This window comes from Corvus brachyrhynchos, unplaced genomic scaffold, assembly GCF_000691975.1.
Source record: "Corvus brachyrhynchos isolate BGI_N302 unplaced genomic scaffold, ASM69197v1 scaffold139, whole genome shotgun sequence".
Classification (NCBI taxonomy): Eukaryota; Metazoa; Chordata; class Aves; order Passeriformes; family Corvidae; genus Corvus; species Corvus brachyrhynchos.
The window spans coordinates 1,246,708-1,261,258 of record NW_008246062.1 but is presented as its reverse complement, the minus strand read 5'-3'; the positions used below and the strand labels follow the sequence as shown (position 1 = coordinate 1,261,258).

At 44.1% G+C, this 14,551-nt stretch overlaps 1 protein-coding gene across 1 annotated transcript in view; it reads left to right on the top strand.

The window, feature by feature from the left end:
• Positions 1-14,551, top strand: part of DNAI1 (dynein axonemal intermediate chain 1) — a 148,426-nt gene that overhangs the window by 85,955 nt on the left and 47,920 nt on the right. The window contains exons 14-16 of the mRNA XM_017746567.1: positions 6,019-6,108; positions 11,404-11,491; positions 13,340-13,419. Of these exons, the coding sequence (XP_017602056.1) occupies positions 6,019-6,108; positions 11,404-11,491; positions 13,340-13,419 (258 nt within the window). The remainder of the gene's footprint in view (positions 1-6,018; positions 6,109-11,403; positions 11,492-13,339; positions 13,420-14,551) is intronic.

Sequence of the window (14,551 nt, the reverse complement as noted above, 5' to 3'; positions counted from 1 at the left end):
CGGTCTCCAGCAGGGCAGGGAAAGCGGCTTTTGGGGTCCCGGCGTTGTTTCCAGCAGGAAGAAAGAACGGCCAAAAAGAAAGAAGCAGCAGCTCCTTTCTCTGCAGCTTCTCTCTCCGGACGCTCAGAGCGAACTGACCCCACACCCAGGTGTAGACAAAGGAGTAGCCAGGCCCGCCCCACTCCCCTTTTTGTCTTTCTTAAGTACAGCTATTTGTCCCCTAGCAACATGCATATGGGAGAAAATTCCTTTAACAGGAAAACCTAAGACTAAACTAAACCCCAACAAGAATATAGACTTATTAGCAAAGCAAGCTTTCAGCTACTACTGAGTGGTATGAATAAGGATGAAATATTTGATGCTGTATTGTTTAATCTTACAGTGAGTCTGTTCTGAGACTGTCTGCTTAGTGTGCTTAATGTAATGAGAGGATAAAAGCACAGGTCAGAATAAAGAAAGAGCATATTGAAGAGTATTTAGATAAGTTCTTGCTCATCAGCAAGATCAGATTAAACATACCCTGGAGTACTTGAAGAAATAGCCAGACCAATTTCGGGCTGTTACATGCATTTCAGAGAGCTTTTGGGCAACATCTGTCCTGAGTTTTAGGCAGAGGCTGGGGTTTATGTGCAAGCCGATTTACAGCATCTGAGCTGAGTGAGTACCTTGACTCAGAGGCTCAGGGTGTGCTCTGGGGCATGGATTGGGGGAAGCACCACTCTGCTGTCACCTACAGACTCACACCCATCATGTACCTGTGACACTGGCAGACTGAAATATGATAGTCTACTGTCATCAATCCCCAAACACTTCAGGGAGACTGTAGAACCAATGTCTGGCAAAAAGGTACCTGCAGGTGCTTTCTTCAAAGGGCCTGTCCTTAAATGCAGGAGGGACAGTGGCATGGACAGAGTACCAAAGCTCCAAAAACAGTGTCTGGATAGTTCACCCAGCTAGAGGCATCCAAAGCCAGCCATAGGGGGTCAAAAAGTGTGGGTAACAGCACAGCAGTGCATCAGGCTGTACTCTGGCCTGTAGGACAAGCACAGCCAGCAAAGGAGAGATCTTAAAGGGTCAGAAGACGTGGAAAAATGTCTGGAGGAAAGTGATGGGATTGGACCCAGGGAATTACTGACCAGTCAGACCAATTTCAAAGACTGGAGAAGCACTTGAATAAATGGCAAAACTGTTGGTAGATGTCTAGATAAGAAGATGATTCAGAGAAGCTGACGTGGATTTGTCCAGAATAGATTATCAAGCCAGTATAATTTCTTTCCCTTTTTTCCAGAGAAATGGGCCTCATGAATAAGGGAGAGGAAATCAAGGTTATCATCTCTATCCATCTTGACTTGACTAAGGCTTTTGATCCAGGCTCACACAGTGACATACTTATAACCAAAGTAGAGAAATACGAATTAGGTAAAATCGCCATAAAGAGGCTGCTCAGGTGGCCCAGACAATGTGCTCAAAGAGCAGTTACACAGAGCTCACTGTCAGACTCTGAAGGTGCTTCAAGTGACACTCTCCAGCTGTCATTTCTGGTCTTTTTTTTTGATCAATACTTTCATTAACAACTCAAATTACAGAATAGGGAAGCCCCCCTGGGAGGACAAGGCACTTTGCAGGACATGATTATGTTCAAAATTATCTTGATAAATTGGAAGAAAGGCCCAAAATCAATGTGATGAAATTCAATAAAGACAGGAGCAAATACTGTGTTTCGAGAGGGGAAATTAAATACACAGATACGAAATAAGAGATGGCTGGTTAGGCAGCAGGGCGCCCAGGGGGAAGCATAGCAGATCACCACCAGTGATCAGCAATGCAATACTGTTACACAAAGATATGTGTCATTCTAATTAATAAGCAAGAATATAAGAGAGAGGAGGTTGTAACTCCTGCCTCAGGTTAGTCCTGTACCATGTGTTTGCAGCTGCAGAGCCAGGCTGAAGGGGAAGAACAGGAATGGTGAAGGCTTGGGTCCTGAAGGCAGACCTGGAAGCAACAATTGAGGCAACTGATTTGAGTTGGAGAGGGGGAAAAAGAGAGAGGAACAGTGGCACAACCTTTTCTTGTTGTTTTGAAGACTGTTATAAAAAGGGGAATAAACTGTTGTTCTTTGCATCTACTGGGGGTATGGTAAGGAGTAATAGGCTTGGCTCTTGGTAAAGGGAATCTTCTGTATAAAGTCAATTAAGCACAGATGTATCTGCAGGGAGGTTGTTGAGTACCTGTTGTTGGAGACTTGTGATCTGATTTTGCCTCAGAAGAGGATAGATATGCTTTTTGGGTCCTTCCAAACCCTGCATTGCCATGATGGCTTTGCCTAGGAGTGTACTGATAGTCAGGTTGGCACTGGAGGGAATTTGTCCCCAGGTCATATTGGCATGGACTTTCCTCAGCAGCCCAAGGAGATGTTTGCATGCCAAAGTCATCTGAGTGTTTTACTTGGCCAGTTCATGTAAGGGTGACCTGGGGGGGATTTGATAATGCCCTTATATTTCCTCTTCTCTACCTGGGGCAGATTTTACTAGTGTTTTTCAGGCACTGAATGACAAAAATTCTGCCTTATTTCACTTAGGCGAGGTATCAGCAGGGCTGTGGTACTGCAATGCTGACAAAGGACTCCTTGAAGGATAATTAATAGAAAGGGAAGGAATGGCTCATCAGTCAATGTGTGTATGTTGCGTGTGGCACCCCACACCTGAGTTTTGGCAAGCCAGGGGCAAGCCAGATCTATGTTTGCAGTAGCTGGTGCCAGCACCACACTCCAGTCAGCCTCCTGGCCAGGGTGATTTTGACCAATTGTATTGTCTCAGTGCAAGTGACTAACAGCCTGTGTCCCATGAAAAGGGATCAAGCATTATTTCTTTCATAGGAATGACATCAGAAACATGGGCGTTTTCAAATCAGATTGGATAAATGGTCTAATCTCCTGCTGGACAGGAGCCTTTCCCAGCTGCCACAGATAAAAATGATAGTATTCTCTTGCTAGAAATGAATGGATTATCACTCTGCAAGCCTGCTGTACATAGTAACGACATGAGGTCTTAATATTTATTTTTATGTATATAAATAAGGTTTTGAATAGTTTCAACTTCTTTATAAATAAATGAGCTTTAAGAAATCAAAAGAAAAAGTGGTAGGCTGTTTTGCACTACCAAAAATAGTCAGGTTAAAGATCACTGAAAAAATGGCTTTCTTTTATTACATGATCAGGGAGCTAAAATGCTTGCTGCTTTGTATTTGCTCATCTCTGCTGTTTACACACGCTTTCCTTTTTCATGTGCTTCTTTACCCTTATTGTATCATAATTGAACTTTTGCTCTAAATTGTTTCACACAGCCAAAATCCTTAGCTGATTATCACATGCTTCAGGGGAAAAATTCACTTCTTGCTACTGTGCAAACAGTTGCCTGGTTCTCTCCTCAAATGCTCCACCCCACACAGCATGGATACTGCTAATGACAGGAGGTTGTGCCATGACAAGCCTCTGGGAGCAGAGAAAAGGCCAGTTCTGAGCAGATGCCCAATTTGATTGCAGTATCATGAGGGCTAATTACTCTAATAAGCATTTATGGGATTCAGAGATCAGGAGGAAAGAGATCACAAACACGATTAAGGTGTCAGAGGTGTTGAAGGAAAATTGGAAGTATTAAGTGCCAATTTCTGTTTTCTGAAATTCAAGCTAACAGCACTGAGAGCTGCTAATAGTCATCTGAGGGCAGAGCCTGTTGTCCCTAAGAGGCTGTTTTTCAAGCTGTCTACAAAAAGTACCTAACTTAAGTACTGTTGACTGCTTTGAATAAAGGAGCAAGAGTATCCCAAGCAAATCAGCCTACTTGCTTTTTGGGGCTGCTGACTCCACCTATTCATGTAATGGATGAAGAGCTGTGACACCTAACTAACAGTAGAAAACTTGAATAGATCCCCATCAGAGAGAGGGTGTTTGGGTGGGTAAACCCTGGGGTAAAGCTCTTTGCTTTCGTTGAAAGGAATTAGCTCGGGAAAATCCCCTATGAGCTCATGGTGGCTCTTACGCTGTTTGGTCACCTCCAGATGAGGTTTCTGCAACACTCTGTGTTAGTGTAAACATCAGGACTCAGAAGTGTCTGCACAGGATGAGGATAGACTACAGCTGCTGAACTTTCATCCATGTATTTCCCACTGGTGTGATGGGCTGGGAAGTTTTTCTCAAATTATTTGGGAAAGCAAATAATTTGAAAAGAAAGAACATGAGTTAGAGGAGAACTGTGTAGGACACACACGTAAAAACATCTTACTATCAGACAACTTTAGAGTGACATTTTAAAAATCTTTTGATTCAAAATATGACCCTGTTTCTGTGCCCAGCATGAGGCATATTGGACATGTTTTTGTAACCAGTTCCCCTGAGCTCTGCATTTCTCACCTTGAATTAAAACTCCTCACTACACCAACTCCTTCATCTGAAGCAGCTGCTGGTGACTGTCACTGTCAGCAGTAGCTCATGATCCCGGAGAGATGTTCCTGGAATAGATATACCCAGCACATTTTGTCCACAGTGGATCAGCCTTAGCAATCACTGTCCTGTTGAACCTGCCTTCTAATCATTAACCTTTTTATTCTGGGTCATATTGAAGTATGCCATTCCTTTAATGCCAGATAGCAGAAGTAGTTTCACGTGGAGACTTACAGTTTCACCTGTGCAAGGATCTTCAAAGGTATATGCCACTCAAAACTCTTCAGTTGTGTCTTGTAGGCATGAAACTGGCATTTTGAGGTATTGTCAGATGGATTCCTTTTACATTCTATTTTTCCTTCCTCAGAACAGGAAGGAAACATGTTTGGTAGAGGGTTAACTACTCTTTGCCGAGTCTCTTGCTTCATTTTCGTGTTTCACAGAACTTCACGGTATAAACAATTTTATGAAAGAGAATTAACAGTTTTTCCCAAGGACCTGTCATAGGAATACCCAATCTGTGTAATTAAAGTATTGAGAATGCTGTTTGTTTTCTGAAATAGGTATGAGTTGCATAAGTGGTCATGGATAGAGTATTTGGTAAGCTGTGGGATAATCATACCCATTTATCATGTTTATGGGATGATGTTTAGGGAACTTTATCTGCTCCACTGCATGTACAGGAAGAGATATACCTTTGGAAAGCTTCTCAGAACCTTCTAAAGTGCTTGTCCCCATCTTGAACTGACAGATGCCAACAGGAGTGTGTGCTGACAGACCCAGTGACAAGTCATTCTTTTCCCTTCAGTCTGATTGAATTCCCAGATCTGAAAATCGAGCGTTCTTAATGCTTTTGGTCTAACTGAAATCTCTCTTCTAAACTGTAAGCCATTTATCTGAATTCTAATCTCTCCTGCTGAGCTGTCACAGTCAAAAGGCAAATCTCCTTACCAGGCAGACAGATGCTCTGAAGGTGCAGGGAGGATTTCAATTTTAATGGAGAAGTTTTCATCTCCCTGAAACAGAAGTGCCCCAAGGACCCATGTCACATGTTGCTTGCAAGGTCTTTCCTTCACCCCACATAGGGACAGAAAGCTAATTTGAGGTTGTCTGGCTGAAAGGTAGCCATATGGCACTGCACTTGGAGTAATTAGTCAAATGTGAAAGGCAAGGCTAATGCTTGGGGACCTTTGTGTGGCACCACTGGTGGTGTTTGGAGACGTCTCAGGGATCTCTGGGATGGTGTTGTGCCACAGTGTAGAGCTCTAGTGCACAGCTCAGATACCTCACAAGGCCCATCCCTGATGGCAGTGCTCCAGTAGCCATGGGTAGGTGCAGAGGCTCCAGGTGAGGGGCTTTACCCTCTTGCTGGAGCATCCTGTAGGAAAGTGACTGACAGGAGTGCTGGAGACAAAGCTGCTGGTGGAGATAAGTTTGCAGCAGCAAGCCTCCAGGGTGCAAACCAGCTGCTCTTTAGGAAGGATTTCAGAAGACCTTGCTGAGGTCATGGGACTATGTCCTGCTAATGCTGAATGCCCTGTGCTGACTGGGACTGTCCTGTTTCTTCTTGTTTCTAGGTCAAGTGGCAGAAGGATGACATGGACAACAATTCCAACTTCTTCTCTGTCTCCTCGGATGGGCGGATTGTTTCGTGGACTTTAGTTAAGGTAAACAGTAGGTGGCAATTTCTTTTTCCAGTCAAATTATAACCAATTGCCTCAAAAGTTCACTGATTCATGAGTGTTATTTTTATTTCTAATGAGCCAGGTTTGAAAAGAAGTGTTAGCAATAGCAGCTGGTGCAGTCACAGCTGGATCTGGAACTCCACGTTAAATTCTGAAACGAAGCAGGGTCAGTCTACTCCTTGTCAGGACCTAACCTTCATCCTGCCTGCACCTGTAGCACCCCATGGGCCTGAAAATGAAAGATCATTCTCTTGCTTGGCAGCAGCAGGAGTTCGAGACTGGTCCTAGTTCTCAAACTTTCTTTGTCCCAGAAGGGTGAGCTAGACACAGAACAGATTAATCTGCTTTATTCCATGGCTTCCAGATTCTCATCCCCAAAATGCTCCCCTACAGATTGCAATTTGGACTGGGAGAAGGTCAATTTAAATTTCTCCCCATGTGGACAGAGTGAGTAGTACAGAGTAAGCTTGCATTTGCAGTGGGATGGCAGCATGTTATCAGACAGGCAGAGGGTTTCTCCCTGCCATGACATTGCCAACTCACACCCAATAAAACTTTTTAAAACCAGTTTGCATGCCCTGCCTTTGTTCGCTTTTCCTTTTGGAGTATGTTGAAATATGTTGATAGAAACCTAGAATTAATGTCCCAAAATGACCCTTAGATTTATGTCTCTGAATCCCAATATGTGGGTTTCTCTGCTGGCTATTTCATTTTGCATTTGAAGATTTCAAATCTCTTGCTAAAAAAATAATTGCAATGCCCTGAATATGAGTTTGAAGCAGCTGTCCCATTATTCCCCAACAAAAGAAGAAATTTCTTTGCATCCTAGGATGCTCATTTTTCAATCTGTTATACCAAGGCTTGCCTGTTCTGTAGTTTTTAGGCCATGCTGCCATGGCAGGGATTAATTTCTAGCATTATATGTAAATTTAGCCTCGTGTTCAGGAACAGGAGTGTCTCCTAATGAACAGTCTAAGCACAGGCAGATGGCATAGATTTTGAAGTTATTTTTCTGTAGACCTTTCCAGGTTCATACATGCAGCTTCAGAATCAAAAATCCCTTCTGCAAGTGTATCCCAAGTCCTTCTCCCAAAAGAGCTCCCTAGACAGGGACAGACTAAGAGTCTGTCCCAGCACTCAGCTCCTGTGTTATCCCCTGAATAGGAATGCCCAAAAGATTTGTGTTGAAGTGGGCAGTACATGCCTGGAGCCAGGTACATCCAGCTGAGGTGATTTGGCAGCGTACATTTACCACCTGAGCCCCAGTAACTGAGTGTGCTCAGCATGCTCCCCTTAGGAGGCAGGAAACACTGGGTGAAGTCTCTTAGTTCACAGAAATGCCACAACTGGGACAACCTAAGAGTCTGCAGATGGACTCTGATAACAGCTCACCCAGCAGAGGGTCTTTTGCACCAGTGCTTAACTGTGTTTCCACATCATAATGTGGTTTTTCTGTCCCTTGAGCACATAGATATTTCTTTCTAAGCATGCTTGGTGTGACTTCTAAGATCTGCGTCCACTTAGCACATTGTCATTTCTACTTATTCCTTGCATTACTGTAACGAACTTGGTCATACCCATGTGAAAAGACTATTTTAAGATTTTTTTAGGTGAAATTACCTCTGAAATTGCCAGAACTAGTATGTACCTAGTGTGTACCACCCTTAGTAGGTAGGGGTGGAAAACAGCAAAATTTTAGGTGCTTTGGATATTTTTTGGGAGATTCAGCAGGGAGAACAAGAAACAGGATGAAAAGAATGTTTTGTTATAATCTGTGGGTTTTTATCCAGGAAGGAGAAGTAGACAATATGCTTGAATTCCAGTTTTACAAGAGCTTTTTCTGGGTTTCATTTAGAGTAAAACTGAAGACACTCCAGAGGTTTTCTATTCTACAAAACCACAGTGCAAATAGGGTATACATGAAAAAGTGCTTCGTTAATCTTTTTGACCGGACTGTCCAGCAGTAAAGCTGCTTCAAACACTGGTAGCTGTTTGACACTTCCAAACCCAAGAGCACAAAGTGAATAATTTCATTCTTTCTTCCAGCTAAATATTTGGCAAACCACACTCAAGATTTGGATAGAAGAGTTGTCAAATGTTAGCCAGGGACAGTTGATCTGCCTTAACCATAGCGGTTGTCTCTGTTAGAAATGGGCACAGTCACTTTGGAAAATTTCACGAAAAAGCACTTGAGTTCTGTGTACTTAGACTGTCTTGACTTGACTTTGGGTCCTCATAAAGGTGTAAAACATCAAGGAAGGATGCTGGACTTCTGCTGCTGGATGACTCTACTCCCCCACCTTGGATGCACACATTGCCTACCAAAAAGTAGAAATGTCACAGACACTTCAAAGAACACTTTGGGATGAAGCATGGCGTTGCTTCTCTGGCTGATGCTCAGCAATCTCAGGTTTGATTAGTAGCTGTAGTTCACCCCCTCCTGTGTGACCTACAGCTAAATTACTGAACAGCTCTGGGCCTGCTTCATCACTTAAGGCTGATAAGAACTAAGGGGAAAACAGCAGCTGTAAGGCCTGATTCACTAATGCTTACAAAGTGCTCTACAATTATTAGGCAGAAGCAGCATATTATTGCTCAGTATTCCTGGAAGGCCAAATTGTCAGCAGGCTGTTTACCCAGAGGGATATGTGAACAGCTCTGGTGACAAAGAGCCCCAGGAAGAGAAGTGTTTTTCATGCTGCAAAGCTGGGTACAAGATAAAACCAGCACAGCAGGGGAGTCTGCACAAACAGGGTCCTTTGTGAAGGAGAAGGGCTGAAGAAACATAGGGGCCTCTGCCAGGTGAGGGTGCTGGGGTAGATCTTCAGAGGAAGGCTGCAGAAAAGTGTGTGCTTAGAACGAAGGTCTTTTGAGGTTTGCCTTTCTACCAGAACACAGAGATAGTGTGCTAGCACATCTCTGGGCCTACCCAGATCACATGCCTGACACACTGGGTGTATCAACATGACCAGCTGCAGGCAGCTCCAAAGCTGCACTTCAGACCAGCCTCATGTCTTGGACAGGGCACATGCTCTCTGGAGAGCAGGCAGAACTGGGAGCTTGAGCAGGAGCAAGTGCCTGCTCAGCTTGTCCTGACTGCGCTCCCAACAGCCCAGCAGCACTCCTGTTTGGGTGTGCAGCAGAAAATGCTCTGCTCCTGATTGCTCTGGACAGTGCTCTTTCCAATTCTTGCACATGTACATCAGCATGTGTGGCCTCTTTCTTAGCATCACTCCTGCTTTTACCCACTGAATCAGGCTTGTAACCAATGATCTGTAAGAAGAGTTACTGGGGCGGAGCTCTGCAGGAGTCTGTCCTGCTTCTTGCTGCTCTCTCAGTGAAAAATTTATTGCCATCTATAGGCCAGGGCATGTGGGTGTCCAGCAGTGAGAATTGGTGAGAAGGAAGTACATTACTTTATGGGTTTTGACCTTTGTTGAATCTTCTGTGAATTTGTACCCCCGGAATATGATAAAAATGCCTTATAGAACATTGTCCCCTCTCAGCTGCAGTACTGAACAGATGCTCACAAAGTCTTCTCCCACATTCCCCAGCATGGGAATTCCTGGGGTTGACTTTGCCAGTGTCTTTGGGTGACTTTATGATGTGTATCCCATTTTGCTGCCCTATGCCCAGAAATTAATTTTGTGCCTTTCTATGCCTTTAAACTGAGCCTGAGAGAGGGGAGAGAAAAAACCGAGCAAAACTTTCAAGGCGGTTTGCAGTTTATTTTCATGTTTCAAGGACACAGATACACAGACTCCTCTGCGTTCTGCTTTCTGCGGTAGAGAGCGGAGGAAGCACACTGCTTGCTTTACAGCCAGCTTTCAGCTTTTTTTTTCTCCAGAGGGAGATGGAGAGGTGAACTTTTGTTTTCCTGGGACTTCGGTTTTTTTCCCTTCTTCTTTTTTGGACTGTTTCCACATCAGAACACATCAGGACTTTTTCCACCGAGGTGGAGGCCTTGGAGGAGGGCCCACCCCGTCCCAGCTCCAAGGAGGAGGGGGGCTACTTACCTACGGAAGGACTCTGAGATTTTCCCAGGTTTCTCCCCACAGCAAGAAGTTTTATTATTTAGCATTATTATCCTTTATCTGTTTGTTAAATAAATAGTTTTTACCTCTTTCACTTTCCTTCAAGGAAAATTATTTTTTTCCTGAACTTGCTGGGAGAGGAGTGGTTGTAACCTGCCTTCTCTCAGAGGATATATTTCCAAATTTTCCTGAACTGGCACAGCCAGGAAAAATCTCTTTTTCCACCGGAGTCCTGCTCTGGGCTAAGAGAAGCTTCAACTACAGCTTAATTCACTGAGCTAAGAAGTTATGTTTTGTTCCCACAGTGCTTCAGTGGGATATTTGCAGATTCATTATACTATCCAGTCCACAGCTTATACTGCTCACTAATCATTGGTTGTTTGTTCTGTTTACCACATAGTCAGAGAACCACAGAATGGTTGGGGTTTGAAGAGACCTCTGGAGCCCCAGGGTGTTCTTATAGTCACAGCCAACTCCATTCTGCAGTGGTATTTTAACTCCCAAAGCTAGTCTGAGAATTTATCTTTCCCTCTGGTGGTTCCTTTGTATTTACCCACATTGTGTCTATTTTCATCTCTCTTCTGTCTCCCACCTCAGCCGTAAACTCTTTGGGACACAACCTTTTGGCCCTCTGTTCATGCACCTCCTTGCACAGCCATGTCATTAGAGCTCTTTAGAGCTCTGAGAACTGCTGAGAACAAAAACATGGGGCACTTTTCCCTTGGGGTGAACTGCTTGCTAGGTATTACTTGAATATCAGAGCCCGTGAAGTTGTGAGTATTTTGAGCTGAGGCTGCTCTGGGGATAACAAGAAGATATTAAGAAGTAAGGACTGGCTAGATGGTAAGTTACTATTCATTAGCATGGGGCTTTAGTTAGCTCCATGAGAATATGAAATATCCGTCTTAAACCACACAGGGTGATTTAACTAAACACAATGATTTAAGCTGACTATGTCAACCTCCACTAAAAAACATTGACCCTGAAACTCGAAATTTTCCAGGTCAAGTGCACATGTCGAGGTAATGCACCCGTGGCTCTCAGTTTCAGTGCACCAAAGCATCAGTTTCCTGAAGGTTTTATGGAACACAGCATGTTAGCAAGCTGCCAAATGTGAAACATTAAGAAACTTCTGGACAGCTTTTTAAAATTCCTCCATAAAATTTGCCATTTCAAAGTACTGAATGTCTCTGTATTGTTGCTGCAAAGCATGCTATTCATGTGGAATCTCCTCTGCCTGCAGAATGAGCTGGTTCACATGGATGTCATCAAGCTGTCAGGAGACGGAACAGCAGTGCAGGGGCCAGAGGGGCTGCAGCTGCAAACGCTTGGTAAGAGCCCAAGTCCTTGCCATACTGATTAATTACTGACACAAAGCCTCTAATCAGTCATTCTGGGAAATTAAATTGGGAGTGGGGTGTTGAGATGGATAGGAGCTAAAGGAGGGTTATGCCTCCTTGCTTTCATCACGTAGTAGGGCAAAGACTGTCTGGAGCAATGGCCACTAACTGAGTCAAGTTTTGCTGGTTACATATTGCCTTTACTTAGATGAATTGAACATTAATGGAAAAAGCGTCCCTTTTTCTTGGCTATCTCTGTGTGGACAAAGCACATACCTGTGTATGTGAAAACTCAGTTTTGTTCTTACTGTCAGACATTGATCTGGACTGGCAAAATCAAGGTAAAAAGCAACCTCTGCCCTTTCCTGGGTACACAGTTCACCCAGCCAGCTTTGGGATGACCTTTATTGAGTTTGGGCTCTATAAAAACATGGCATCTATTCTGAGCTACTATATGAGGCTCCCTCTGCATATAGTGGAGTCAGTGCAGTCCTTCTGGGCTGAATCCTCTCATCCTGATCATCCTGTGCTTGAGATAGGATGGGATGAGTCAGCTCTGGAGGTCCTGAATAACACAAGGAAGTCCTTGAGGAATCCTCTTATCATCCTTCTACACCTGCTTTTGGCTGAGAAGATGGGACCTGTGTTTCAAGCAGGGCCTTGCTCCGCATTTAAGAATTGCTGTGTTTCTAGGCTAGTAACTGCTGAGAAGTCTGTGGGAAGCTTTGCAGTGCCACATAGGTTGCAAGAAAGCAGCTAAAGCAGCACACTGCAGAACTCTCCAGGGCTTTGGGATTATTTGTTAATGTTACCGGGAAATGGATTTTCAAAGACTTGTCTTGAATATTTAACAACCTATTTGAATGTTAAAAATGCAGATGGTATTAGAGAGTTGAAATTACCATAACAATTCCTTTGAGAACTACATTTTGTTAATGTTAAAGACATAATGCTTAAGACGACTGCCTCTGCAGAAAGTTTCTGTAACTGTGTGCTTCTGAGCCTTGTCTGCTTGTTCCTGTTTCTCATCTGATGGTTTCTGTGGGTGTCCCTGTTGGTAGGGACAACCTCCAGTACCTCTGGCACTCGACAGACATCCCATCTTCTGCTCAAGAACCCTGCTGAAATTTTCTTTCACCAACATGTGAACTGGCTTTCTTGGATGATGATGCATCTGCCTCAGGAGCAGAAGCCACAAAATCTCAATGAGTCACATCCTGTTTGTGGTTTACACCTGTTTTAAACATAGTTCACAATGTTGCACAATTCAGGGCTTTTGACATCAACAGGATCCTTCTGTCCCTAGCAGGGGATTTCTTCCCAAATCACATTCTTTGCTATTGGTTTTACTGAAGTGAGCCTGCTATATGGATTCTGAATTAAGGGTAAAAAGAGCACAGGAAGGTATGATGGGGTGTTTTCTCACTGGGCTCTTTTATGCATAGGAAACTACTTACAGTTTTGTAAATACTAAACAAACAGAAAAGATCTGTTCTTCCCCAATAGGAGGTGGGCCAGATCCTCACGATGTTTACATTTGCACCAGGCATTTTCAACTCTTACCAAAATGAATTCTACACTAAAGTGGCTTTCTAGTTCCCTTCTGGTTCTTTCAGTGCCCTTTTACATGTCTCTGTGGTGGCTGTTCAAATTGCAGGTCTTGGGGACAGGCACAGCTTGGAAAGTTTAGCAGAAGGGATGGCTTTGATTTCTTTTGGGAGCTTCTGGCTAATAAATCACTTCTGAAAACGCAGGCAGTGTGTGTTTACCATAGGCAGGAAGCATGTTCTGGCCAGCTGAACCAATTCTCTGTGTGACAGACCTTTCTTTTGTTAACAGGCAGCGGGACATCGTTTGATTTTCACAAAAAGATAGACTACTTGTTTCTTGTTGGTACTGAAGAGGGCAAGATCTACAAGGTAAAAATGATTTCTTTATCCTTTGTTTTACATCCCCTGACCCATGTGTGTCTTTCAGGCTCATCATGTGAACTGTTTGTTCAGGTGGTAACAAAGTACAGCTTCAAAGCCTGGTCCTGCCCTGGGATGCCTGTGGTGAGCCTGAGACTGGACCAGCACTGCAGAGGGTCACAGGGAGCTCTCTGCACAGACCCAATTAAGACCCTATTTCGCAGAAACGTTTTTCATGCAAACTGCATCCCAGAAAATGCTTTGCAGATTGCAGCTGTGCAAGCGAAGGGCTATGTAGGATCAGAGCAGAAGTTAAAAGGCATTGATCCTCAATCCTCATGACTAGGGGGAAATGGCAGGAAAAATATCAGCTCTTTTCCTTTTTAGACCTGTTATCCTGTGAGCGGTGAGGCTAATGAAGCCATATTTCCTACGGATTAGTGTTCTGCAGCCCTTCGCTTCCAAAATCAAATAGAATCATTTAGGTTAGAAACATCTAAGACCTTCCTAGATCCTTTTCCCAGTCCCGCTTTCTCCTTGCTCTCCTACCTCCAGTCCATTGCTATATCCTCAAACCTTCCTCCTCCTGGTCACCCCACGCTGTTCCCAGATCAGTGATGCCACCTCCACACTATAATCCTTGGTTCCTGCAGACAGTGCTGGCTACCTCCCCTCCAGTGCCCTCTGGCAGCCTGGTGCCTTGGTTCCCCGTGCCAGGCAGGAGCTGTCAGCCAGCGAGCTCTAGACACATGGTGAGAGCAGCAGCCAAGCTGTGCTTGCTTCCCATACTGGGGGCACTGCCCAGATGTTTTGTACTCTGTCGCCTTTGCTTTTCACAGAGTGTGTAAGACCTTAATGTTACCACATCCCACATCCAGCTAGCTTTGGCTGAAAATGACAGTGAGGGCAAAAGTTGTTTGTGAAGAGAGATGAGTACACAGAAGGACACAGGCCTCATGTTTTCTTGAGAAAGCGAGTTAAAAATAGGAAGTTTTGAGTTCTGCTGTATTTAGCCCTGAAAATAAAGCCAGTAGCTCCTTCTTAATACAACTGTTATTTGCACACCATTCCTCTGAGCTGGCTCTGGGGCTCTGTTAAACCTGTAGCCACAGCCCATCATCATGGGGGTTGGACTATCAGC